General features: G+C 41.6%; 1 protein-coding gene across 3 annotated transcripts; it reads left to right on the top strand.

The window, feature by feature from the left end:
* ZNF318 (zinc finger protein 318) lies at positions 1 to 27,671 on the top strand. 3 transcript variants are annotated; one of them, XR_005106958.1, is made up of 11 exons: positions 1 to 484; positions 5,573 to 5,718; positions 10,659 to 11,292; positions 12,360 to 13,784; positions 16,783 to 16,882; positions 17,641 to 17,927; positions 20,828 to 21,031; positions 21,510 to 21,609; positions 22,648 to 22,766; positions 23,210 to 27,311; positions 27,428 to 27,671. XR_005106958.1 is itself a non-coding variant. In XM_037405339.1 (10 exons), exons 1-10 carry the CDS (start codon positions 122 to 124, stop codon positions 26,624 to 26,626), a joined length of 6,795 nt encoding a protein of 2,264 aa, XP_037261236.1. In that variant the 5' UTR covers positions 1 to 121; the 3' UTR covers positions 26,627 to 27,671. The 3 variants fall into 3 exon arrangements, 2 of the variants coding, with proteins under 2 accessions (XP_037261236.1, XP_037261237.1); XM_037405339.1 differs by having other exon boundaries at positions 23,210 to 27,671; XM_037405340.1 differs by lacking the exons at positions 1 to 484; positions 5,573 to 5,718 and adding an exon at positions 9,036 to 9,121 and having other exon boundaries at positions 23,210 to 27,671.

Genomic DNA, 27,671 nt, shown 5'->3' with positions numbered 1-27,671 from the left:
GCGCAGGGCGGCCGGCGGCGCGCACGCGCGGGGCCGGGGGGGGGCAGCCCGGGGGGGGCCGGGTCAGAGGAGCCGGGGCGCCCGCGCAGGCCGCCGCGACCCCCGGGCCGCCGGCGCCATCATGTACCGCTCCAGCAGCGGCCGCTCCGGCCCCTCGTCCTCGTCTTCGCACCGGCTGAAGGAGGGCAGCTCGTCGGGGTCCCGCGCTTCCCGCTCCGGCACATCGGGGCCGGGGCCAGGCCGCGGCCGGCCTCCCCCGCCGCCGCCCGCCGCCGGCGCCGCCGCCGCCGCCTCGCCGCCGCGCTCTGCTTCGCCCCGTCCCCCGCCGCGCCGCCACCGTTCCCCGTCGGGCCACCGCGGTGCGTCCCGCCGATCGCCGTCGCCGCACCGCAGCAGAAGGTTGCCATCGCCGCCGGGAGGACCGGGGCCCGGGGGGCCGCGGGGCCGCCGGGGCAGCGAGCACGGAGATGGCAGCAGCAGCCGGGTAACTACTGCCGTGCGCTGAGGGTCTCGGTGCTGGGCTTGCCCCCTCCCTCGGGGGCTGTCAGGCCGCGGGGGGTCCCCGCTGCCTCCGCGGCCACCAGCGATGGCGGCCCCGACCCCCGCGGCTTGGCGGGGGTGCCTGACCCGGCACCGGCCCACCTCAGCGGTAGCGCGGGCCCCGGCTGTGCCCCGGGGGCAGCGGGCGGGGGGCAGCGGGGTCCCGCAGGATGGCACCGGCGCCGGGGTCTCCCTGCGTGGAGGGAGAAGCGCCGTTGCCCCCCGTTCCTTAGAGAGCCAAATGGAAACGAAAATAAAAATCATTGATTTCCATTTGAAGTCACGCTTTTCCTTTAATTTCCGTTACATTTTTATTTCTCTCTTATCGGCTAGAGCCATTTTAGATAAGGCTCAGAGATGATGCTATCTTTTGCTAAGGCAAAGGATGTAGCTAGCCGCTTTCCTCCATTTAACACTGGTTTGTGCTATTGTTTATGGGGCGATAACTTTTTTCATAGGACGTTGAAAGAGTGCTTTGAGTTCTTCCTGCTGTCATGGGCATACAATGGGGACTCTGTTACAGATTTATATCTTTGAGAGGTGTTCTGTGATAGGCACTGCTTTGTAGTTGGAGCTGTGCACAAGGTGTTCCAGTCTTCTCATTCAGTCTTGGCAAAATTTGATTTGGGCATGTGAAACTCTGGTTTGGCATCTGAAGTGATACCTTGGATGCAGACTGCCGTACTAACCAAAGGGTAGAGCCGTACTTTTTTTGTTGTGCGAGTGGCATTTGCTCACTGAGGTTTTCTGTTGTTGCTCCTTCGTGCAATGATTGTCTTGTCTGATAACTGTTAGCTGTAGCGTGTAATGGGTTCACTCTGCATTTGTATTGTGCTGAAAGAAGAGGTTCTCCTACTGGGATATTTTAGGCTATGGTTCCATGGTCACTCAATCCAGCATGCGTACAATTAAAAAGATTGCTATGCTCACTTTTTTTCCACTTGATCTGCAGTATATTCTGCCCCCTCCCGTGTGCTGACACTTTGTGAAGTTGCAGGGTGAGCTGGTTTGAGGAAACGATGTGGCTGAAAGTCAAGCCAACAAAACCACGTTGTCTGCTATGATTCATGTCACGATGGGACCCCAAGAGAGAAGGGGGATTGCCTTTTTGATGGTGGTACAGGGTTTTATTGTATTTCTTTGGAGCTGTAGCCATAGAAATCACAGGTGATGGTAGTGGTATTGGTGCTGTTATTTAAAAGTGAGCTGCCTGAAGGTATGGGAAGATAATGTGTTTGACAGTTAAACCAAGCCAGGCTTAGAAGCTTGCCTCTGGCCATTTGTTTTTAGGCTGTATTTTTACTGTTATCTTAGTCCTATAAGTTGTCTGTGGGGTAGCCCTGCAAATTGCTTTGCTGGGGTAAGACCCAGGTTGAAAATAAGTAATTTTTTAAAAGGAGATAATTTTAAATCTGATTCATGTCAGTTTGTGTTGTGGCTCGATGGACAGTTGGATGATCACAACTGACAGGATGACAAACTGCAATACAAGAGCAGAACTTTATTAAACTGACTTCACCATCACCCAGTCTGCCATTTCACTGTATCTGTGATAGGCTGTGAACCTGTGCCAGCTGCGACGAAACTTTCAATGCCGAATGTGTTGGTTCTGACCTGGAGAAATTTGAACTAGGAGTTTTTGACTGGAAGCTTCCCATTCCCTCTTTAGGGGTAAAAAAAAAGTCACCCACTCCCCCACCCCCCGTTTACACAAACATAATTCTTGACAAATGCTGTTTTTCCAGTGTTATTTTGCACCCTTCTGTCTCAAGTTACAGTGGTCATCTCAGCAAATTGCTGTGGATTCTTGATGCTTTTCTTGCCTATTCTAATTTCAGAGAAGAATGACTGAAAAATTATTAATTCTAGAAATTAGGCTTTAGCAAGTTAGCTAGTGCTGAATTGCTGAAGCAAATAGATTTTTTGTTTATTTACAAGAATATTACTGCATTTAAGGAAAACATTTCTCTAGGAAGCAGCTTTCACAGTAAGAGGGGCCTTTAACTTGCCTGGTGCTGTCCATTGCATCTGTTAAAGCCCAGTGTAAGTAATTGTTAGATTATATATTGTTCACATTCTTTCCATGGAAGTTTTTGTCCACCAAAAGGTGTTTGGCCAACATTACTTATTTAAAAGTGATGTTATAAAGTATAAAATGCATATACAGGTTGATTTGACTTTTTAGAAGTACTGTTTGCAAAATTAGCATTCATCAGAAAAAGATAAAAGCTGGGATTATGCTGATGTTTTCCAGACAGTGGAAGTAAGTTTGATCAAAACTAAGCAGAGAGCAGATATGTTGGGTCAGCATGGTCACGTAAAGTTTTAATAAAGTTTTCAGATTTATATGACTTAAGACCCCCTCTCCAGAAGTTTGAGGATACAAAGTGTAGAAATGTAGATAATTACACAGATGTTTTAATAAAGTGGCATTTTGGAGCTGTCACTGGGAGGAGATGAATTCAGACACAAGACTGAGGAAGAGGAAGGCTCTCAAGGAAGGAAGGCTTGGAAGAGGGGATTATATGTGTAAGAGTGGAAGATGTAGGGTATGGAATGAAGACACAGATGGGGTAAGGGCATGGGTTTGCAATGCAGAGAAGTTTTGAGTGCAAGCTCTAAGTTATTGTCCCTACCCTTCATATGAATTGGAGTATGGAAGGAGCAGCCTTAGAGATTTCTTCTTCCCTTTTCTTGATTCTGGAAGTTATTTTGGTTTTGGGTTGTGGGTTTGGAGATGGAATGCATGCGTTCCCAGGTTGTCAGCGTTGTTGCCCATTTTCTCATGCATAACTGGGATGCTGACTGCCGGTGGAGCTGTGTATCGGACACTGTAGATACAGATGGTGGTAGTTTTTTAGTAGCTGGGGAGAACTGTGGAAATTGGAAGAGCATGGAGTGACAGCAAAGGTTTGGGGTGAGTATTGAAAAATGTAATGGAGGAGAGAAGGTCAGGGCTGTACAGTGAGAGATTTTGGTGGACTTGATTTGTTCTTGCAAGGTTGCTGCTTTTACTAGTCCCTGCTGACTTGCATGCTTATTCTTTTTATAGTTTCTCTCAGCTTTTTTGCTGTTTTGTAAGAAAATTGGCTGAAATTAGAGGAATGGAGTGTATTGGGTCAACAGAGAAAGAAAAAATTAAGAGCTAGTATGCAACCTGTGCAGTAATTTGGCAATGGTAACTGCAGTTCAGGGACCAGAATAGGAAGGGAGGAAAATGCAGTGCAGTGCGTAGGTAGGAATGGACTACTGGTGGTATTCAGTGCTCGAAATGAAAAAGCTATTGAAACTGGAATTTCTCAAACTGAAAAAAAAATAAAATAAATAAATTGTGAGGTTCAAATAACCTCACCATAACTGCTGTCTCTGGGCAATCTGTATGGCAGTCCTAGCATCCCAAACTTTCCAAAAGTAAACTATTTCTTTCCTTTGCCCAGAAGTTTGTTCTGAGATATAATCATCACTTCTCTGTCTCCAGTTCCTGGAGATGATTGTCCTGTATGTGCCCAACTTGCCAGCAGTCTCGATGGCAAGAAGATGCCCTTCAAGGTAATAACTTCTTGAGGCAGCCCTTAACAGTCAGTGTTACACTGGTCACAAGTGAACCTTCTAGTGTGTTTGTGTGAGACACGTGCACCTTGTACACATGTATCTCAGCCGGGCTGTTGCAGGATCATACTGTGCTGTATAACACTGTTGGTCTTAGGAAGTAATTAAAAAGTGTTCTGCTAAGTGCTGGGATTCAGATTAATGGAGCAAACCAGAAATTAATAATATGTTACCTTAGCACAAGGTTATGTGCACAGTGGATTCTAGTGCAGATTTGTACTGCAAATAATTTTGTTTATGCAAAATTGTGAGGGAATTCTTTTGCTTCCTGTTGAAGATTATGGTGTTCTTTCGGTCACTTGAAAGACTGAGCTGTTTCTGCTGCATCTTCTCAGGGTGGATGCAGACAACATAGTACACCTGCTGCTTGCTACTGCAGTTTTCAGTGGTGAAAGCAACATGCAGTGAATGACTGGTGTGGCAGAACTGAAGCTGGTGTGTTGCTTCCTGTTAAGCAGAATCTAAACCATGTTGGTTTAAAAAAGCAAAACAAGTATCTGTGTCTTCAGGTAGTCTCATCTGTTTCTGGTTTAAAAAAGCAAGTATCTCTGTCTTCAGGTAGTTTCATCTGTTCCTGTGGAACCTCCCTTACTTTGATCGTTCCTGTATTCTAGTGCCATATTCCAGAATGATGTGAGGTGTAACTAGTTAAGCATAACTTACCAGTAATGACATTTTCTGTATTGACTATGCGTCCAAAGGAAGGTCTGTGCAGAGGCAGTTAGCTCAGGCCTTCTCTGCTGTAGTTTTTTCAAAGGCAACATTACATAGCTCTGGTTTAGCTCTACCAATAATAAATAACAATAATGGGAATTCTACTATAGAAAATGTTTCTATAGTCACTGGCATTTCAAGTATTATTTTGTGCTTATTTGCTGAAAGCAGCATCAGGTAAGGAAAACTGTTAAAAAACATCACTGCTAGAAAAATCGTTGTTTACACTGGTTTATACTTTAGTTCATGTTGTTATTAAAGTTGGAAAGGGCCAGAAATCCAGACACTTTTATTAAGAAATTCCTGGCACTGTTTTATGTGCAATGTTTGTTTAGCTGCTTCTCCTCTACAAAGAAAGGAAGACAGCGGCAAATCTGGGACTTCTTGAACTTCACTCTGTTTTTCCACCTTCTAAAATGGTGCTTTATGAAATGTATTTTTGAGTTGAAAAATTTCCCTTCTAGATAATGTAAATATAGAGCATGTTACTAGCAGCTGGGATGAGAAATAAAATGCAGTCAATAGCCTCCCCTTTCTTTAGTAACTGGAGACAACTGAAATATTTGGAACAATTGTTCTTCTAGTTTGATTTTTTAGTTGATCCATCCACCCCGTCTCACATGTTAAGCAGAGCAGAGTCACTTGCCTTTCTGTAGCTGAGATTAAAATTCCCTGATTGATGGGCTTGCACTCTTTCTTTAATTTACAGAGACGTTCACCGAGTCTCCGCTCTGAGTCTTCAGTGGAACAGAGTTTGCGGATTACTGTTGGTAATGACCGGTATTGCATTGGCACACCAGAGCGAAGGAGGCTGCCTGATAGACTGGGCTCACCAATTGATAACCTGAGTGACAGGTATGGTCCTCCGCAGATGGGGATTCAGGTGTGTGAAACAGTAAGAACATGGGAATGGCTGTACTGGGGAACACCAAACATCTAACTAGCCAGTGAATGCTTAGGGAATGAGGGTAAGAGGGCAAGCGTGTAGTGATGCTTCCCTGGAATACTCCCCCAACCTCCAGCAAGTTGTGGTGCAGGGGATTCCTGAACAAAAGTCATAGAGTTACTATGGGTTCTGCCTGGGTTCATAGTAACTCTAAACAGATATTTCTTCTCTGATTTTTGTCAGCTGCTTCTAAAACCCATATAAACTAAAAGTGCCTGGAGTATATTGCAAGAGGGAGCTGCTTCATTTGACATTTCACAGCTTCAGCCACTTTCTTCTGTTTCTTATGAACCTGTCTAGTCCTGACTGCAAGGAAGGTGGTTTGTGCGTAGCATAAAGCTTCAACTTCCTCATTTATTGGGACTAATCTACTTTCCATATTTCTTAGTATAGTCCAGAATAAAGCCTCTAGTGTAAGTCGAAAAAAATATATTATTTTGACTTTAAAAACCCTGCAGAAGAGAAGTGAATCAGTCAGTCAGTCTCATATGTGATAAAATAAGTGTTAGAATTCTTAGGGTCCCTTGATGGGAGTCAAGAGAGAAACATAATTAGTAAAGACTTATGTTAAAAATACTGCTGTGAACAGTGAAGTATAAGTATTAGTAGATGTTGTTCAGAAATCTTTGCCTTCAACAGGTATAATCTGGCAAAAGAAGTAAAATTAGAAGGCTGTGTGCAATAAAAGTTTTTTATGTCTTGAATTGTGAAGTTAAAGATGGTATAATTCGTGCCTCAGAGCATGTAGTTGCCGTTTCAGGTCAGGGATAAGCATCCAGTACAAAAAAAGTACTCTAACTTCCATTTTTGATGCAAATATCCTCAAGTTTTTTTTAAAAAAAAGAAGAAGAAAGAAAAAAAGAGAGAGAAAAAGAGGGAAGTGAGAAAAATAAGTGAATTTCCTGTCTTTTTCAAATGTAAGGTTAAGTTTCAGCAGGTGCAGAAAACTAAATGAGAGTTTAGTTTTCAGTACTGTCACTTGTACACCTCTGCCTCAGTTCTCCTGGGATCAGTATTTGATTTGTAAATGCCCTGTGCAGTCTGCATTCTTCTGAATGAAATGAGTGCGTATGCCCGGGGAGAGTACAGTGGCTGGAAGGAGCAGGAAATGGTGTGTAAACTGGCACTGCTCTGGCAAATGAAGAATATGTGGGGCAGGGGTATGGGTGCGTCTCCTTGCTTCCTTTCTCCAGTGAGGTTTTATATTTAACCTGTTTTGTGGTTATGATGCATGGTTAGAAATAACATAAGGTACAGCGGAGTTTATTTTAAACATAAGAGTGAAAATTACAAAGAACTTTCACTTTTATCTCTGTTACAGGACCCATAGATGTAAAACAAAAAGGTCAGAATAGACTCCTGAGAAGGTATAAAAGTGACAGATGAATCAGAATGAGAGTAAGAGAAAGTGAGACTGTGTAGACGTCAGGTTTTAAGTGGCTTCCCATATATTTATAGCGTAGGTATGCAAGAACTCCATGTGGTTACATTTACTTTTTTTTTTTTCTTTTTTTCTTTTTTGTCCACTCTATTTGTGCTGGCTGCACTTGACTGAGTGGTGCCCACTGTCCAGAAGCTTTAAAGTATGTCCTAGTCATCCCTTAGCTATTCCTACATCTTCTACGTACTGCTATGACTTCCAAATTTCTTTACTGTTTAGCCATTTTTCGTTGTTTTTAAGATACTTTGTGTTTGGTTAAGGATATCATTGATTGTGTATTTTTTCATCATATTTTTTTTTTCCCACTCTGAGGGGCTGCCCTGCTACTAGGACACTGGCTTTGTATCTGTCAGTTTAAAGTGATAGGGCTTTAAAGTAGCCCTTATTGTGGGTCATCACTTGTTTAATACTGGGCATATCACATTTTTATTTGGCATGTGGTACGTTCTCATTCTCATTTATAAAAAAAAATCTAAAAAATAGAGTGTTTTCTGAAGATGTCTCTTCAAATTTTGAAGTAATTAGAGAAAATAATTCTGAATTTAGTTATTCTCAGCTATTTTTGCTGACTGCTCAGGGTTTTCAAGCAATCAGTTTTACAAATTATTCTCTGTCATTTCCAGGGCCTTGGGATGGCAGAGAGGTTCATTAGCCTATAAAGGAAATAAAATACCAGAGGATGGAAATCAGGGATGCTTTTGGGTTCTCCTGCAGCCGTGGATTTTCAGGATGCTCCAGGAGTTTTTCTCAGGGTGTATGTCCGGGTGCAGGTCCATCCTAAAACATCTGTAAGAACTTGCCCCAAGTTCTTAGGGCAGCTGGCCTCCTGCACATGTCTAAGTAAGCATACTGAATGCTGCTGGCCTATGACTTCAAGGTCACCTAAGCAGCTTTAGTCTTCTACTTCAACTGGTCAGTATTGTTTTGTTTTCCAGAATCTCAGTCTATCAAATTGAAGAATATATCTTACCCCTCTCCCTGTGTTCCATCTTCTGCTCTGTCAGTATTTTCAAGATATTCTACTACTGTCTGAGGTGGCATAAGCTCTACAGAGCATCCCACCGATTCTTTCATCTGAGGTTAATCCAAAAGATTAGACCATATCACTGCAGAGACTTGGTCTGTGCTAAGCTGTGCTCTGAAATAGCATTTTTTTTGGCATAATACCAAGAGTGACAGTTGGCTTGAGTATGAACGGCTCATCTGACTTGCTATTCAAAGGCTGTGTGTTAAGGTGGAGTCCTGTTGGTTGCTGACAGCAGAACACAATTAATTTATTTCTGTTTCTATGTATGTGAATAAATATGTTAAAAAATAAAGCTTACTTTAACACTAGTTGTAGTTCTCTGAGGAATCATGTCCATGTAGTCTGTGTCTGTTCTCCTGCTCTGAAACTGCACATTCCAGTAATTTGTGGATTCTGTGTTGATGAAGGTATTGGGGTGGTCACGGTGGTACCACCTTGTTATCTTCTCTCAGGGATGCAATAGGCTGTAGTGGATGATGCTGGCTAAAAGCACCCAAACCTGTTAAGAGGGACATTTCTCTGTTGGACTATATTTACACAAAACATATTTCAAAGTATCACAGTTTCTGTAAGGCAAATAATCCTTTTCCTCACACCTATATTTAATCTTTGGGTTTTAAATTTCCATCTTAGCTGTTCAGAGTGTATTTGGAACATCTTTTTACTTGTAAATATAGTAGATTTGCTGTTCCTTTCCTTCTGAAGTATGATTAAATATTCCTTCTGCTTTGTCACTGCAGTCAGAGCATTTGAATTGTAGGTGACACCTGGCAAGCATGCATGCAAATTATTTGCACAAAAATCAGCTGAAGTGTATGGTGAAATACATCTGTTACTTCACCAGGTATGTTCTTGCAGCTTGTATAGGTTTAGCAGGCTCTTGGAAAAGGTGACACTGGGGATAGACATACATTTATGTAGGCTGTGAACAGCAACATTCATGTATGAAATTTAATTTAGCTACTTTGTAGGTATTTTTGTGCTTTTGGAGGGGGTGGATGTGTGTAGTTTGCTGGAAACTGGAAAGGTACCACCTAATGCTGTGGGTACTGGTACGTGCCATATTTGCCTTTTAAGATGTGTTGGACTGATAAAGCATCTAATAACATGATATGCCTTGCAGTGATGCAGGTTAGAGATAAAGTGAAGTTTTGTGTTGGTTTTGTTCTTAAATATGCAGGTGGAAACTATGAAAATACTGAAGAAAAAGACCTTGTCTATTATGTCTGTCATTCTTCAGTCTGGTGACTTTAAAAACTGGGGCTGTAATTTATCTGCAATTTTTTCTGAAGATGTCATATGGTATGACTTTATTTGTCCCTTCTCAGATTTATGGAGGGACTTTTCTGAGTAAGGAGGAGATGATTTTTGAGGATTCAGGCAATCATACATAGTTTATTTCAAGTCAATGTCTTGGTCACTCAGGAGGGACATTTCTCTAGGTTTTCTGTCCCATTGATTTCACTTGAGGAGCATTTTTCTTCCCGTTCTGGGGGGATCTTGCTAGATTTTTTAAATACCTCTGAGTAGAAACAGCAGCTGGTAATGTTAAAGTGGTTTGGTTTATTTCTGCCTGATCTAAAGAACAGTCCCAGAAATTTTTTTAGGGGTGGGGAAAAAGGCCTTAGTTACAACAGTACTCCTAATTGGAGGTGTGTGTACGAATCAATCCAGAAGAAGATACTCCAAGAGATCCAGTTTGTTATTTTGGTGGTGTGCCAGTTGCACATCCATTGTGTGTAATAGTGCAGGGGCTGGCATAAGGAAATGATACTATTACATTTACTATCCCTGGTTCATAGGCATCATAAAAAACTGCTGCGTTTTGGGTATAGCAGTTAATGTGATTAGCGTCAGTCCTGTCTACAGATCTGTTGCAACAAAAAATGTTGCTAGAATTTGTGGTCCATCTCCACAGCTGAAGATAAAAAGAGGATCTGGTTGCATTTGCCAGTGTGAGACTGAATTATGCCTTGAATAATTAATATGAAATGTGACCTTGGCATCTTGCTAGGAGAGGTGAGGAAAGGGATTGTGGTCTGAAATATGATAGTAATTTTTTTTTTTTTAAAACGTGTAGTCTTTCTCCTTCACAGAAATAAATCCATCCTATCAATTTTTCAAGGCTCTCCTTCTGAAGTATGAATTGAATTGTTCACGTCACTCTGTTTGCAGGTGACTTCCTAGGAGGGATGTATAGTACCATTAAAAATAAGTCTCCCTTTCTCCCCTGCCCTTTAAATACATAAAATGTTGCTTCTGTTTAGTGACGGAGATGTTATTCTGAAACTGGTTTGGGAATTTCTTACTCTTGAGTAGGAGTAAGACTTCGTTTACTCTGACTCAAGTACTTACGTTTATTCTACACTTCTTCTACACAGGGATGATATGGCTGATGGTCCAATATTCACCAGAGGCCTCTCATGTCCTCGAGGCCTTGAGAGATACCCGTTGCATGAAGATCAACCTTCAAGTCCCTTCATCATGAGACATGACGAAGACTACCGCAACCGAGATGTTTTCCTTCATCGTTCAGATTATAGTCTGCATTATGGTCGTCGAGAAGAGCTGCCTCGTGGATCTGACAGAGATGGTGACAAACTCAGGAAATCCTCCTACCCCTCGAGGCCAGAAGAGAGGGGACGAGAAATAAAGCGTCCACGGTATGAAAAGGATGAGAAGATGCATGGTGTGAGTGGAGAGCATCAGGGTTTCTCATCAGGAACACGAAACTACCGCAGACGAAGCCGCAGCCACAGTCGAAGCCCGAGCCCATCATACCTGAATGAAGAATTCCGAGAGCTTGACCGTGCAAGGAGGAAAAGAGAAGAAGAGGAGCGTAGTAGAAACTTGAATCATGATGTTTCAGGCAGTGGTTATGTGATCCCTGGCTTGACTAACACACTACAGACTTCTGAGCCTCGGTATACTTACAGGCCTGAGGAAATCCCATCCATGCCCAAAAAATCTATTCTGAAGAAACGAGTGGAGATGGAAGTAGAGTCTCCTGTTCAGGTTTGATCTCTGTTTGTCTATATGTTTCTACTTTCCAAACCAGTCACTTCATGATACAGAATGTTAGTTTGATTTCTGAAATAGAAAAGCCAAATCTTTGCCTTTTCCTGTCTTTGAGAGGACAGGTATCTTTTTGCAGGCCTATAAAAGTCAGGATTGCATTAGGAACTTTAAGTGGTGAAGGCATTTAATCAAGAATCATATATATTTATAAAATCTGAGGCAGAATAAAATGCCCTTGTTGAAATTCAGCCCAGGATGCTGAGATCTGGGCCAGCTTTTATAGAAAAGCTGACCCTTTTTGTACCACAGGCAGTCAGGACATTGATTGACGCTTTCTGCCTGTCACTGTGCCTCTTTTCATAGACTGAGAGAACTGCCTAGTGCATCCTCAGTACCTCTGGCTGAAGACATCTTCAAGTTTCCGTATTTTTTTCCCTTTGGGCTGTAGGCTGGGATCAACCCTACTTAATTTATACTGAAGCTATACTACCAATTGAGTCTCAAAATCAGAGCAATGGAAAGATAAGCAGTTGCAACCACTGTGAAAATTGACTTTTCTCATGTTTTAGCGCATCACTTTTGATCTGTCTGTAGTACTGATCAGTGCTGGTTTGACAGAGACATGTTTATCTCAGGAGGTGCTCCAATACTGAGGATCCCATTCTATACCTATTATTGGAAATGCTATTTAACATGGCATTAGTGATGCGTCTCTGAAGAAGTGACTGGGAATAACCCCAGTGCAGTTGTCTGTGATTAAACACAAAGTGTAGCCAAAATTATGTTACGGAGTTTCAGGTTTTACGTTTGCAGAAAATTGATGAAATATAATTGTGATTTTGAGTGTTTTTGAGATCAGCCCTCATTGCTGGACATGAGGTTCCAGAATCATTAGGCAATTTGTTTTGTAATCTTCTGTGTTCTTTTTCAACTTAGTGTCTTTTATAACTCTTTTCTTCAGCTGTGAACTCAAGGAGAAATTAACACGTTCCTTTGTTTGTTCTGTGAGGTGCACAGTCACCTCAGAAGGTGCTGTAGTAAATATTAACTTCTCTTTCTTTCAGCCTGAGGGCTTTTCAAGCAGTCCAGCTCCCAGCAAGGATCTTCCTCTTCTTTCTAGTCATTCATCTTTGCCCCAGAGCAACGACACAGCTCCTTTTGCCTCTGAAGTGGAGAACTTTCTCAAACGGTTTAACAAAGACTCTGTTGTGGAGTCTGCAAACAAGGAGTTGCGTGACGGTTTATATGAGTGGAGCCCACTTTCTGGGGCTCCCAAAGATGCTTTCACATTTGAAGAGAAGTTTGGAAGCTTCTTAAGTCACAAGGAAAAGGTAGAACCCAAGTCAGAGCCTGCTGATCGCCATACTGACTTCCTGCTGCCTCATGAGAGGGCCAGTCAGGATGGCAGCGGTTTCTCCCGAATTCTGGGCATGATGGCTGATTCTGTCAGTGCTCAGGAGAAGAGGCGGCGTAGTTTCCCTGACATTGAGGATGAAGAGAAATTTCTTTATGGTGATGAGGATGAAGACACCAAAACTGAATCTCTCACCATTCAGAAGCCCCCAGTGAGTTGTGGCAACGAGATAATAAGCCAGAAAGTGAGCCCACCTCCTTCTCCTGCTCCAGCTGTCAAGCTGGATCCGTTAGAAGAGCCTAATGCTGAGTATGCGAAGATCCACGACTTACTCAAAACCATTGGGCTTGACATTGGTGTTGCTGAAATTGGAAAACTGGCTGTTCGTACCCAGGAACGCCTTCATGGCAAAAAGTTGGCATCTCGTTCTCCTGATCGTCGCTCTTCAGATCCTCGCAGACTGGACCCTTGGGACTTGCGTCGCAGTCGGAGCGACACCCGATCTCCAGAGTCAGGCCAGCAGCGCTCAGCATCACCTCCGGTCTCTTTCCAGCAGTCTAAAGATGCATCCTCTCTTCAGAAATCAGAATATACTAAGAGCAAGCCAGTGGGACAGGATATACCTCCATGTGCACCAGAACAGCCCCTTCCTTCTGTGTCTCTCATTCCCTCAGTTCCACCAGCTCCTGCTAGTTTGCCACCTACACCTACTTCTGTTTCCCAATACCAAATTCCCAACTATTCCCAGTTTACTGCCACTCAAATGCCCCAAAACTATCCACCTCCCACAATGGCTCCTCCAGGGTATGATGCATATGGGCACTATATGGCATATGCAGCCCCTGGCTGGACCATGTACCCCACAGCCCAGCAGCCTAATCCTACACTGCCAGAAGCTCATGGTCTTCTTACTATGGCCATGTCAGCGAACCCCACGCGTCCCAACCTCCGGGTGATTGAGACAGTGTCTATGGGAAAGGATGTCCCTGATTTAAAAAGAGATGGTTCTGTGCTTGTTCATGTCCCTACCACTCCTGCTCATTCCAAAGTGCCCCTTCGTCTGTCTTCAAACCCTTTCAAAAATACCACAGAAAAGATGTCGGATGAAAAAAATCGAGCAGCTCAGAAGCAGAAGGTATGTTATCTGTTCTGATATATCAAATTATGTTGGACTGCTTGATTGCTTGGGGTAGAAGCTTTTCCTCTCGGTGTGCTGCCTTTTTTTCCTGAGTGGCTCCAGTTTAAAAGCAGTTGGACTACATTTGCTTTTTTTAAAGGTGCCTGGGCATTTGTATTACTCTGTGACAATTGTAAAAAGCGTGTTTAAAATCCCCCAAAGCTGTATGCCTCTAGATTATGGCTGAACAGATGAAATCAAGCACAATGTTGAAGTTTGTGGGGCCAGCCAAAATTTTACAGAAAAAACACATGGTGGCCACAGCTTGGCTTTATTCTGCTGAGCTCTAGATATTGAAATACTTGGAGATACCTAAATACAGAAATAACTGAAGGAATTGGTATAAAAAAGGTGGAGCTGGGCCTTTTTCAGTGATGTCCAGTGGCAGGACAAGAGGCAATGGGCACAAACTGAAACACGGGAGGCTCCATCTGAACACAGTACATGGTACAGTAATACCGCGGTTATACATACATTAAACATTATTAAGTACATGCTAAAGGATGTCGTGATTGACAGTTGCGTGCTATTTTCCCTCTACATTTGTATTATCTCTTATAAGAATCACAGAATCAGAAGAACTTTAGGGAAACTGTTCTTTATTTGGTGCATCTGACACCAGTTTTGGTTGTGGGGTGTTAAATGTTTTCCTCTTCCAGTTACTTTGGTTTCTATGATAATTAGAGAGTAGTGGGGAAGAACGTGTTTCAAAATAGGAAACTGTAGTTATGTAACTGTCAGAGGACTGGAAAATTCCTGAAAGTTGCTTGGGTTTTCAAACTGGTGTCCATTCTATCTTTGTTGTTAAAATAAAAGCATAGAACCATAGAATGATTTGGGGTGGAAGGGACCTTTAAAGGTAATCTAGTTCCAACCCCCCTGCCCTGGGCAGGGACATCGTTCACCAGACCAGGTTGCTCAGAGCCCCATCCAACCTGGCTGTGAACACTGCCAGGGGTGGGGCATCCTCAGTTTCTCTTGGCAGCCTGTTCCAGTGGCTCACCACCCTCATAAAAAATTTCTTACTTGTGTCTAATTTGAATCTACCCTCATTTAGTTTAACCCTTGTTGCCCTTTGTCTTGTTGGTACAGGCCTTGGTAAAAAGTCTCTCTCCATCTTTCTTATAAGCAGCCTTTATATATTGAAAGACTGCGATAATTCTCCCCAGAGCCTTCTCTTCTCCAGGCTGAGCAACCCCAACTCTTTCAGCTTTTCTTCAAAGGAGAAGTGTCCTAGCCCCCTAATAATTTTCATGGCCCCGAGAAGTCCATGTCTTTCTTCTGCTGGGGGCCCCAGAGCTGGAGGCAGTACTCCAGGTGGGGTCTCACGAGAAAAAAGTAGAGGCAGAGAATCGCCTCCCTCAACCTACTGGCCATGTTTTTTGTGGAGCCCAGGATACAATTTGCTTTCTGAGCTGCAAGCCCACATTGCTGGCTCATATCTAATTTTTCATCTACATATGCATATCTGCATTAAAGACATTCTTTCAGTGTAGCTGTGCTAATGGTGCATTGTGTTGGTAGATCTGCAAGTAGAAAGGCAGCACATGGTAGAGGCTGGAAGCTTTTTGCCTGCTTAGTTACATCACATTCTTCAGAACAAATCAGGCTGTGGAAAGATGGACCACTGACTCCAAGAGAAGCTCAAAAGAAGTCACTTTAAATTTTCAGATTGCTTGCATAAAGTGCTACATCAACAGATAAGTGAGCTTCCACTGCTTGCAGGAATAATAATTTACTTCATCTGACACAGCTGAAATTTTGTTGTTAATGAAACTTGGCACTTCTGGAAGAGCTCTGTTAGCTGGAGGTGGGTGGTTTTCTCCTGCCATGACATACACTGGTAGCTCACCTGTGCATCTTGGCCGAAGTTCTAGGGCTTTGTCTGCAATACAGGTGTCTTTGGTTCAGTCTTAGTCCACTCTTTTTTTGCTGGGATGACTTGGGAGTATAAAATCTTGCATCTTCCATTTGATGCCCCTATGCTGGCAGAAAACCCAGAATGAGAGAATGGTGATTCGGTGATTAAAAAAATCAAACAAAAACCACCAAAGATTTGTGGCACTTAAGACATGGCCTGTGTTGGTGGAACTCCTGTCAGGGCTTAGTCCAGGCAGGGTCGAGGAATCCTGCCAACATTTACTTTGCCGTAGTAGTAGTGATTCTCTAGGGAAGGCAAGGCCTTGGGTCAGTTGTTTGTTCAAGGGAGGAGTCAGTAGTAAGCTTTAAGAGCATTGTGAAGGTAAATAAAATTGGGATTTGTCTCTTGAAAAATGAAGCTGGGAAGGGAGTGGAAAGAACTTTTCAGGTTTCATTTTAGCATATCGCCTGGTTTCCTTCTGTGAGAATCAGTGAAAACCCGTGAAAAGTGGATTTGTGAGCTCGTCATGCCACAGTGTACCTTATTGAGCAAGAAACAAACTTAATCCAGGTGTATAATTTCAGACAGTTATGCCTGAAAGTTATTTTTGGTGATACAGTTACTATCAGATTGAAGCAGAAGCCTAAATAATAGCTAAAATTGGCCAGAGTCAAAGCAGGAGGTGAGGTGAAGGGCTTGAAGTCTTTTGTCACTGATGGAACATGCTAACTTTAGAGTTACAGCATGAGTTTTGAAGAGCCATTTAGCATTGGTCTTGCTTACCCCTGTAGAAGACAGTCAGCTGAGCCTAAGTGCCTTGGGAAATGGCCAATAAACAAAGCGGTTCTGGGGAATACACTGGCCAAAAGAAAAAAAAAATGCCTTCATATAGGGTTGAAGTGTGAGCACATGATACAGTTATCTGCACATGCAGAGGAAGAGGTGTATTTGTTGTGTTAAAATACTCAAGAACATTTTGAGAATAATAAGCAGTGTTCTGTGACTGGCAAAGCAAAGTCTTGCTGTTATTCTTGTAAGACTGATTAACTTGTGTTGGGAAAAGGAGAAAATCCAGTCCTCTCGCAACCTTTTCAGGTGATAGAAGAGAGAGAAAAACTGAAGAATGAGCGAGAAGCACGGCAGAAGAAGCTTTACTATCTCAAGACTGAATTGGACAGGCTTCGTAAACAGCAAGGTACAATGCATCCCCCACCCCCTATTTTTTTTGCCCACTGGGATGTGTCACAAGTCCTAGTACCTTCTAGGAGAATTGAAAACCAAAAGGATAATAGTCTGTAGTTTAATATTTTCATACTCCGGGCAATGCAGAACTCTTGAGAAAGCTGTGACCTAATTACTATATTAAAATTAATTATATTAGAATTTGGCTGTTACCCTGAAGCAAACAGTTGCTCTTGCATCTTTGGCAGCTTGGTAAGTTAAATGAATTGCACTTTATGCATTTTAGTGCTTCTTTAGAAGTGAGACATAGTAACTGAAGACATGTCATTGTGCCTTTCAGTTTTTCCTGAATCTTATTTGAACAAGAAGTCCTCTCTAGACAGAGCTAACTTTTATTATCTTTAGAAATTTTTTTTGGTCCAAGTAAATATTAATTTCTCTCACTTTTGGAAAATTATAGTTTCAGGTTAGAATGTATTGATAAACTTTTGCTTATTTGGTCACGCAGGAAAATAGAGGTTATTAAACTGATTCCCTCTCTTGAGGATTACAGTGCCTCTGTTAGGGCGGTATGTTAAGGCAACCCTTATAGAGGTGGGTTGTGCAGATTTAGTGATGCTGTACCTGTCAGTCAGTTCCATCTTTATAACTTCCTAGTCAAGATTTGTAATACTTTGATTAGTATTCTACTTGTTGCTGGAATAGTTGTACAGATCTTAAGATAATTTTCCTGTTGCATTTCCATCTCTTCTGTTTCCTTGATTGGCTCAGGAGAGATGTTGAGGAAAAAACGTCGTGAGAAGGATGGACACAAAGACCCCTTGTTGGTTGAGGTGAACAGACTACAAGAGAATATTATGAAGGAGATTTCAGAGCTGCATAAAGAATCTGATGCCGCTGACAAGAAGCAGTCTGAGCTTGACAAAGTAGCACAAATCCTGGGGATTAACATATTTGAAAAACCGCGAAAACCATCTGTGGAAACCAAAGATTCCTTGGAAAAGAACAGCAAGTCAGAAAATGCAAAAGGTCTGGAGAAAACATCTTCCTCCAACAAGGTAAAGTCTTCTGGTTTGTGTGCTAATGATTTTCCCACTGAGAGAAGAGGGCATTGGGGAGACAGCTGCTCCCAGCATTTACTAGAGGATCATTTGATGTCATTTGTTATCACATCTCATGTGCTGGTTTTGATGATACATTCAGGTGAGAGTCAATGCATCAGTGTTTATAATTTCCCTCAGGGTCTGTGCAGTTCAGTACCACTTAACTGGTTTTGATCTTGGTTCTGCTGAGGTGTTGGTTGGATTGAACGGTATCATGAGTGTTTCGAGCTCTTTGGTCTCAATACCAGGAGGACAGACTTTTTTACTCTACAACATTTTGGCTTGGCCTGTCAACATTGGCATTTGCCAAACATTTGGCAAGGCCTGTTTCTAGCAGCTCTCTGCAAGTTTGGAGCATGTTGATCTTCTCACTGTGTGATAGTATTAACAAATCACAAGACTTACATATGATTGTCAGCTTAACATGATTATTATGTACATACTATGTATTCTCTCTCAAGAAATGTCAGTATGCATCAGTATGGTCTCTCTAACATGGTCTGTACTACTGAGCACTGGGTATATCCAAACAGGCTTATCACATTCTAGAAGATAGTTTTCACTTTAGAAGTAGTGTATGATAGTAACATCTGAAAGGTTATGCAGGTATCAGGAGATAATTATCCTGCTTTTCAGATGTTTATTCATACATGTACATAACAGAAATAGCTGATGGGAGATGGTAGATGTTTTTTGTGTAGACGTTACTGTATATTTTTTGAGAGGAAAATGTAGTAAGGTAAGAGGTATTTCTACAAGGTCACTCAAATCTGTGTATCCTGTAAACTTCTCCTTATGCTTCATCCTGGTCTGGTTCAGAGAAATCATCAGATGTCTTTCATTTTAAGGCTTGCTTTTGTGTTTTGTTTTTGTTGTTTTTCAAAACATTACTGATGTTTAGTATCCACTTACTTTTACAAATCATTTGCTTTAGTTAGCACATCGTAAAACTAAAGCAGGCAACAATGTCCATTAAATCTTACATTGCATTAAGTTGTATTGCTTCCTTTTCTTGAGATATGGCATATATGAATATATTTTTCATTATTTTAACTTCCATTGTTTGTATTGTCTGAACCCATAATGACTTGATCCCCTTTTCATAGTTCCTTATTTTAGCATGGGAAATGCTGAGTTCTAGCCAGGAACATTTTAATGTTTTCAGATATCTGTAGGCACATAGGACGCTGCCTTTAGTCTCTTAAGATTCACCTTGTAATTCTGATTGTTGACTTTTTTAATGAAAAGAAAGATGGTGCGGGCCTTTTGACACTGAGATCGGTTGACTCTGCCAATGTAACGGCAAAAATGTATGCCTTTCTGCTTATTTGCAAGCTACCTTGGTGTCCCTTGCTGCTGAACATGTCTGTGTGTTGTAGGTGAAACTGGCCTTGTACTAAACAGACAGATCGTCCCCTTCTGGGCTCTAAATAGCAGCAAATTATAAAAGCATCTTTGAGCTGGGGTTAAGCACAAACTGGGGTTCTCAGCTGTCACCTATCTATATGAGAAGCATTGTCTTTTTAAAGTTCTCATTGAGATAGTATTGGGTGGGTGTATGTCTGTAAATAACATGAACAATGACACTTCTTAGACATCGTGAACATTGTTTCACACGCTTCCTGCAGATCATAAGTTGATCTTTTCATTGTTTAAGAAAATGTCAGTTTTGCTGTGTTCTTGCAGACAGAATATATGCAAATATTCACTGGCTCACTTCCTACTTGGTACCAAGAACTAGATTATATCGGGATATGGCTATCTGTGGGGTGCATAGGGGCCTGGGTGTCTCTGCATTGTTTGATTTACAGTGTATGTTTTGTGGGGTGGTGTTAACAAGAGAGAATCTATCCTTGTTTATCAAAAGAAATTTCAAGTAAGGCAGATGTTATTTAACAATTTTGAATCTGCTTAAGTAAATTTATTCAACACTGATAGTGAATAACTTGGAAATTAATGCAACCAACTCCGGTCTGCTAAGTTAACATGCTTTTCTTTCCAGACTGCCATGCAGATTAGAAATGATAACATAATGGACTTCCAGCTATTGAAAATGTAACTCAAACCTCAAAAAAAAACCCCACAAACCCTCATCTAGTATTATCATAAGCTAAATTAGCCAGCCTCATGATCTATTTCAGAGATTGTTTGGTTTACTACTCTGCAGTGTTTAGTATTAAATTTGGGTAGAGTCCTGAAATGTCTGTGTATCACTGTGTGGCGTCTTTCTGTACAAATCAATGTACGTGCAAATATTACATGCTTAAATGACAGGATGCTTCACCTGATATACTTAGGTAATTAACAAAACACCATGTTTCTATTATTGCTAAGCAACGAGTCTTCTGGAGCATTCGGGAACTCTCAAATAATCTGATAAAGCTAATTGAGTTAAATTACTTTTAGTCAACTAATTCTTACTTCCTTTTTCATTCTGCTTTCATCCAATCTACTTTTACAGTAACTTTTAAATGATTCTAGAGGAGCCATTTTAGGTTTTGTGGGCATTATTTGGCTAGCATGGTAAACTGGAACTATTCAGATCTTTATATGAAACCATGAAGTGGGAAGGGTGCATGCCATAGGGAATTTGTTCATTTGGTTCCTTGATTATCTACAACCATCCAGCCATTACATCTGGGAGCCTTATTGGAAGCGCTTCACTGCGGCCACGCAGCGTCTTAGTCGGCAATACCAGCTCTCTGAAACAGTGGAATTAGCCTGGGCGCTGAAAAGCAGGTGATATATTTTTTTTTTTGGTGTGTGTGGCTTCTGCTAGAGGCAGGTTCTGAGTTATAGAGCATTATGTCTGCCCTGCTTTGTCTTAGAGAAGTGTTTCCTTTTGTTTAATTTAGGAATCAAAAACTGCTAATGAAAAATCCAGAGGTAGAAGCCCGAAGCCAGCAGAATCCTCTTCACAGTCCTCCAAACATCCTTTCCAGTTGGCCAATATTTATGAATATTATGATGCAGGGAACCACTGGTGCAAAGACTGCAATACCATCTGCGGGACCATGTTTGACTTTTTCACACACATGCATAATAAGAAACACAGACAGGTATGTTGCAGGCTTCCTTCACTAAGTGCATTTCATATTGCTATAAATATTAACACTAAAACATACATCACAGAACATTTTACAAGAGAACCTGAAGTAATAATGAACCCAAGAAGTTGCTTACCAAATTCTTTTTCCCTAATGTTGGACTTGAGCAGTTTGTACAGCTACCGGTGTGTTCCGACCAGTGTAAATGGGGCCTGTGTTCAGTTCACTCAGGAACTAGCATTTGATATTTGTGTTTCTTATTTTTCCTGTTCTTTGCTATCATTCACATTTTACCCTTTTCACAGGTTATTTTCTCATTATAAATTGCAAAATGGGAGGGGAAAGAGAGGAAAACATAGGTCCTATAATTATTTGCACGTTGATTTTAATGTTCAGTGTTCTGAGAGGATGTTAAAAAGGAAAAAGACAAGTGTACTTGCCTTGCTGGTGTAATATATGAGCCTGTATACCTCTGTCACTGTGCAAATAGACCCTGGATCCTTACAACAGACCTTGGGCTTCGAAGACCCAGAGTGAGACCAAACAAGACTCCATAAAACGCATCGATAAGATAACTGTTCCTGCCAAAGGTATGTTAGGTTTTTTTTAACTTGGGTATCATCTCCCTTTGCCCTCCAGCAGGTTCCAGTTGCTCAGAGGAAGGAATTTCAAAAATTTAACCATGTTATAGAAGTACATATAGATACTGTATTGTTAGATGAAAGGCAAATTATTTAGTTTCCTGGTTGTTCTTGTGGAAGAGGTCATGAAGCAAGAGTGTAGGAAAACACAGCATGGTTCCTTCTCTTCTTTTTAGAGTTTATTTTTTTATTTTGAATACCAGGTGACTTTTTCTTTCTCCGGTGTAGTTCTGAAGTGATTTTTGCTAGCTTACTAGAATTCCGGACATGACCGCAAGAGCTTTTGCTGTGTTTGGGCATATCTTGTGCAGTACTCCACACTGTCTTGCAACAGACTCTTCAATTCAATAATTTTATAGTAGAGATGTCCCTGAGAAATCACTGATGTGTACTTGGTAGAGTGGATACAGAGAATCTGAGAAAGTCTTATGGAAGGGGCTGTGAGTGATTTGAAAATTAATACAAGATTTAAAATCTGAATGTCTAAGTAGTCCTGCCAGTGATCAGTCTCAATTTATTAATCTGTTGCATACTTCCAGTAGTGCATACTAAAGGAGAATCTGCAGTGTGTTAGATAACTGCAGCTGTTTCTGTAGGCACAAGGATGCAAGTCATACTAACTTCAATGAAAATACTTGTGTTCTTTTTATAAACCAGGTGTTCAGTATTTGAGTAGACTATACCACAAAGATGGAAAATAAATTAAGACTGTAGGAAACGTTAACCTACTTGAATAGAGAATAGCCTTAATATGATGGAGGACACTAAATTTTTTGAATCACAGTAATCAAGCTTCATCTCTTCACATATTTGTTTCTGGTAGCGGTTGTTCCCATACTGTAAGCATAAGGAGAGCAGCATTAACTGTTCCAAAAGGAACATTGCTGGAGGTTTTGCTGTTGTTCTTTGATATATTTATCTGGCTCTGTTAAGAGCTTGGCATTTATTAAGATTTGTTTCTCTGATCATTTTCTTTGGCCTTTTCAGGCTCTGAGTTTCTCATTCCCATCACTGGATATTATTGCCAGCTCTGTCATGAATTTTTTGGAGATCAAATCTCAGCAGAGCAGCATGTGAAAAGTCATCCCCACAATGAGAAATATAAGGTTGGTAACTGGTGTACCAGGAGTGAGTCATTCCTTGTGTTAGCTTCTCTTTGTTCTGTCCTCCTTTCCTGAAGAATGACATTTGACTCCTTGGAGTATATGTATGTGGTTATCTTCACTACATTATGTGGAACTCAATAAGCAAAACTTCCCACTACATAGAGATTAATCTTTCATCTGCATGAGGTTAAAACAGTGTTTAAGTCCCAGTGTTGATTTTCAAACTTTTCTGTAAAGTGATAGCACTGGTGCAAGCCACCACTCAATTCACATTAAATTACAGAATGAGGAGTTTGTAGCATCTCAGTTTCTTGGAAGGAAGTAGTTCTCTGCTCTCTTAGTGTTGGTATGGCACTTACTGAACAGGTCAAAACTGTTACAGAGCAGAATTTGTTTATTTTTTGTGGAAAAAGTGACTAAAATTGGGTCATTTATTTCCACAGAAATACATAGATGAAAACCCACTTTATGAAGAGAGGAGAAATCTAGACCGTCAAGCTGGTTTGGCTGTAGTTCTGGAAACGGAGCGCAGGCGGCAGAGTGAACTGAAACGGAAACTAGTTGAGAAACAGAAAGAAGAGAAGGATGAGAAGAAACCAAAAATAATAAAGAAAGAGGAAACAAAGAGCATACCAGAGCTTGGAGAAGGGACTAGTGAAACTCAAAGCAAAATAGACTCTTCTGGGCGAAAAATGGGTATCAAGCTTAAGCTGAAGAAAGAAGAGAAGAAGGAGGAGAAAAAAGAAGAAAAGAAAGAAGAATCTAAAAAGGAATCACCAAGCCAGACTTCCTTTGGGAAATTCAGCTGGAAAAAGACTGAGAGAGAGGATAAAACCCCAGGAGGAGCTATTGCAAAGGAAGAGAGTACAGAAGGAAACAAAGAGGAGAACAAGTGTCAGTCTGGGAAACCCCATGTCAAGCCCATTGAAATCAAACTGTCTGGGAAAACTGTTATTCCACACACTAGCCCATGGACACCAGTTGTTTCCACATCAACACCAGCAAAAATTCTACCCAATCTCCCAGTCCCCACAATGATTTTCAGGAAGTCTACTACTGCAACAGTTAGCAAACCAGCACCTTTGAACACCTTTTTATCCATAAAATCCTCTGGTGCTACCACCAAACCACTGCCTGTGGTAAAAGAAACCAATGCAGATCTTCTTCTGCCTCCGGATATCATCTCAAAAGCTTTTGGAGGAGAAGAGGTAATTTTAAAAGGGGCAGAGGAAGATTTGAAAGGAGCAGAGAAAAGTGAGTCTTCTCAGACTTCTGATATACCACCTCCACCCCCTCCTCCACCAGCAGTCCAGCAGGCAGCTGTCATCCCTGCAGATGAAGTAGCTCCAGGTGTGTCTGAAAGTGAACAGACAATGCTGGCAATGCCTGTGAGACCCCCTCCACCACCACCACCTTCAACTGCTTTCAGTGAACAGGCAAAAAAGGTAGAGAAACGAAACTCTTGCTTGGCCACAGCCAATGCTAAAGATCTCTATGATATTTTCTACAGTAGTGGTGGAAAGGGTTCGGCTGACAGCAAGCTTGCATGTTCTGCACTTCCAAATGGAGAAAACTCTACCCTAACAAAACCTGCAGACTTATCTGCAAATCCTAGAATGAATAACAGCTCATCCTCCTTGAAAGAGGATTCTCAAAATGTAGCTACTGAACTTAGCCACATCCACTCAGCTGAAAGAAGCTCAGAACTGGAGAAAACTGATATTCAGGAGACTTTCATACTTCATACTGAGATGAGCCCTGACATTGAAAATGGTATTCAGAAAGAAATAGGTCAAAAATTTCAGACTTCTCTTTCAACAGGTATTTGGACTAAATTGAAAGAAGATTCCTCACAGGGTAATAATCAGGTAACAGGGAGTTGGGTTCTTGGTGAGAATCAGGCTGAAATGAACAAGAAACCACTTCAGCCTCAGCTACTGGAAGTGTCAGAAATGTCGGTCACAGAACTGCCAGAAACAAAAACTGCTTCTGGTATCCAGATACCTGCAGAAATTGAACTTGTGGATATAGGAGGTAGAGAGCGGGTAGGCAGTCAGGAATTCTGTGATCTACAGAAAAGTGAGGTCCAAGAGGAAGCTGGACAGGAAGATGCAAATATAACTGTGGTTACTAACACAAATGTTACCGGTACCTTGGAGAAAGGTGCAGAGATGAAAGACTGGGAAGTAAAAGCGGTAAAGCCTGAGCTTAGCTTACACCCAAAGACTTTATTACCTGAAACACAGAATGAAATGAAACATTTGGGAAATTCCCATTCGGTAGAGGAAAACTTAAGTGATAAGTGTAGAACTCAGTCAGAAACTGGTAGTCCAGACTTGATCTGTGATTCTCAAAACAGTTCAAAAGAAAAAGCTTTAGTAGCAGGAATGACGGAGCAGAATTCTATTGATGCCTCCTTAAAAGATTTAAAACTGAAAAACGTAGCTTTGGAACTGTCTCAACCAGGAGTCCTTGGTGAAGTTCCCCGTATTTCAGAAACCCAGAATAAGATTTCAGAATTGACAAGAAGTTCTGGGGACACTTCCAGAACTAGTAATGGAGAAAGCCAGGTCATCACAGCCCATTCTTGTTCTGAAAGTGGTTGGGATCTATCAAATACTCCAAATGTAGAAATAAAGACTGGTTCTAATGAAGTTAGTGCTTCAGAATTGACAGAGGTATGGCCAGACACGTGTCTCACCAACACAGAAGCTAGAAGTAGCATATTAGAAGCTCCAGAAAAAGGCCATGCAGTATTAGAAAACCAAACCCAAAGGCAGGAAGTTGCATGGTTAGTCAATGCCTGCACTGCAAACATGGTTGAACTCAGATCCAGTGTAGAATTAGTAGTTGAAGTTGAAAAAAAGTCATTAGGACACACTGGATCTGATGCAACATTAGATAATGTTTTTATCAAGAGAGAAGCAAAAGAAGTAGGGACTGGAGGCTTTTCAAGGGCTCGCTCCGATCTTGTCCAAGAGTCAGTAGCTGCTTTATCAGCAGACTTCCATAGGGAGCATCTCTCAGAAGCAGCTGTCCATTCCCCAGAAACAAAGCATGAGGTCGTAAGAACCTCTGCAGCCAATAACTTTCATCTGAATACCACTCACTCAGGCTTGAACACTGAGCAATCTGAAAGTCTCTCTGCAAATATTTGTATGGATAACAAGAAAGTTCCTTCAACATCAGAAGATGTGAAACACAGTGAGACTCCCTCCCACAAAGCAGAGCTCGGGTTCAAAAGCACTGATTTCAGTTCGGGAGACAGTAAGGTGAAACATGAATGCTTCAGCATCCTTACAGCAGAACTTTTAAATGAGAATACAGAAGAAGTCTCAAAACTAGGAACTGTTGCATCCATGCAGCTGGAGTCCAGTAAACTTAAGAAGATGGGCATTGGAAAAACAGTGGAGGAAGTAGAGATTACTGATTTTGCTGCATTAACTTCTGGTAGTCAGGAAGATAAATTTTGCACGCGGATTTCTCGAACGGCTACGACGCAGCTTGGATTTCAGCCCTCAAATGACACTACAGAAGTGGTCATGCCAGTTCTAGAAATGCAGGGCATTTCTCCTGTGTCTGAGATCCTTCTGCAAGTGGAGGAGAGCAAAGGTGGTGCTGTTGAAATGCTGTCATTGAGTTGTGACGGAGGCAGCACAGAAAGTCAGGCTTCTGGGTGCATGGAAACTTTCCTTCCTGGGCTCAATGAAATACAGGGAAAGGAGGGTGGCTCAGGAGGCAAGGGAGCATGCACCATCCAGAGCAAGAAGACTGAGCAAACAGAAACTGCTGACAGTAGTTTGGAAGCTACAACAAATTCAGGAATCGCTGAAAGCTTAGCAGAAAGCCCAGTGGGTTGAAGTGAACCCAGCCAGTCCCAATATTTGAGGAGCCAGAGCTGGGATTATGTATAGGTTTTTTGTTTGGTTTTTTTTTTTTGTTCCAGTTGAGGGTTTTGGGTGTATTTTGCATCCTGTGGTAGGCCTTGACTAAAGTGAAACTTACATCATCTGAAACCAGACACATACTTTATTCTGTACATAATTAATCGTGTAAAATGTTTTTTCATGTGAATTTTTTTGCCAATTTCTTTTCTACACTCTGCTATTAAAATGGAATCTCTCATTTATAATGCGTGCGTCTTTGTTGTTTATTTTGGGGGCTTTTATTCTTTGACCATTCTTGGATTACTTCCAGCTCACCCTGTTTGTGTCAGTAGCACCATGAGTAGCCCAGCCACTGGGACAAGCTCAAGAACAGCAATATAGAACTTGAGGAAATGGAGACTTGCGGAAGAGCTAAAACTGAAAATTTCTTTAAACTGTAATGCATGGTTTTGTTTACTTTCATTGTTTGAAATGCAAGAATGTGATTAGAGTTGATTTTGTTTGTTTGTTTATCTGTCTCTGTGATTTGTAATTACTGTTGTATTACACCTGTACTTAAGCTGTTTCATTGTATTGTATAAGCACATGTATGGATGCCACATCACTAAGCAAGGCGAGAAAATCTGTCCGACTGGCTTTTGGAGAAGAAGACTAATCGGTAAGGCTCTGTGGCCTGACACCTGGACCAGACATATTGAGGTCACTTACATGATTTGAAATGGGCTTTCTTTCATTGTATTGTGATCCAGTAACTATTTGTGTTAAATCATTTAGCAGCTGACCAGCTCTGAAGAAGCAGAAGATCAGAACCCTGATGTCAGGAATTGGACTCGCTTCATGTGATACAGACACATGCATGCCTACCCTGAATGGTCCTTGACCTATCAAAAGCTCTAGTGTGATGGTTCTCATTTGTATAGCTTGTTAAAGACTAAAGTATTAAATGTGTTTGCTTGGATAAATATAACATTTTTATTTGTAAATTGTTTAAAAAATAAACATACGATGTTCAACAAGA

Source organism: Falco rusticolus, chromosome 12, assembly GCF_015220075.1.
Source record: "Falco rusticolus isolate bFalRus1 chromosome 12, bFalRus1.pri, whole genome shotgun sequence".
Classification (NCBI taxonomy): domain Eukaryota; kingdom Metazoa; phylum Chordata; class Aves; order Falconiformes; family Falconidae; genus Falco; species Falco rusticolus.
Note: the sequence above shows the minus strand (reverse complement) of the source record. Positions and strands in the feature narration are given on the sequence as shown.

Coding starts and splice junctions, on each gene's coding strand:
- ZNF318 (XM_037405339.1), top strand. CDS start 122: ATGTACCGCTCCAGCAGCGGCCGCTCCGGCCCCTCGTCCTCGTCTTCG. Junction 5,719..10,658: donor ATTGATAACCTGAGTGACAG/GTATGGTCCTCC, acceptor TCTTCTACACAG/GGATGATATGGCTGATGGTC. Junction 22,767..23,209: donor CCCACAATGAGAAATATAAG/GTTGGTAACTGG, acceptor TTATTTCCACAG/AAATACATAGATGAAAACCC.